This window comes from Eimeria tenella, genomic scaffold (genome assembly GCF_000499545.2).
Source record: "Eimeria tenella Houghton genomic scaffold, Eth_scaff3272, whole genome shotgun sequence".
Taxonomy (NCBI): Eukaryota; Apicomplexa; class Conoidasida; order Eucoccidiorida; family Eimeriidae; genus Eimeria; species Eimeria tenella.
The window spans coordinates 984-1281 of NW_013543105.1; the positions used below are offsets into that span (position 1 = coordinate 984).

General features: G+C 54.0%; 1 protein-coding gene across 1 annotated transcript in view; it reads right to left on the bottom strand.

The window, feature by feature from the left end:
- The window catches only part of ETH_00041180 (uncharacterized protein), a gene marked incomplete at both ends in the record, with an annotated part of 1894 nt that overhangs the window by 317 nt on the left and 1279 nt on the right, over nucleotides 1-298 (bottom strand). The window contains one exon of the mRNA XM_013376244.1: nucleotides 87-293. Coding sequence (XP_013231698.1) covers nucleotides 87-293 — 207 coding nt within the window. The remainder of the gene's footprint in view (nucleotides 1-86; nucleotides 294-298) is intronic.

Consider the following 298-nt stretch of genomic DNA (forward strand, 5'->3'; position numbering starts at 1 on the left):
CTGCCCCCAAACCCTAACCCCTAAACCCTAAACCCTAAACCCCACCCCAAACCCTAACCCCTAAACCCTAAACCCTAAACCCTCACCGGGGTCGTATTTGATTTCGAAAGAAGGGGCTGAGGCGTTTGCTGCGCTGCTGCAGTGTACGTACACCTCGTAGTCCAAATAAATTCCTTTTCCTTTAAATCCATATTCGGAATTATCGCAAAGAGCCCGTAGCCACGCGGGGGCTTTTTTTGCTGCTGCTGCTGCTGCTGCTGCTGCTGCTGCTGGGCTCTCTTCGCTCCCCGCGGCTGCA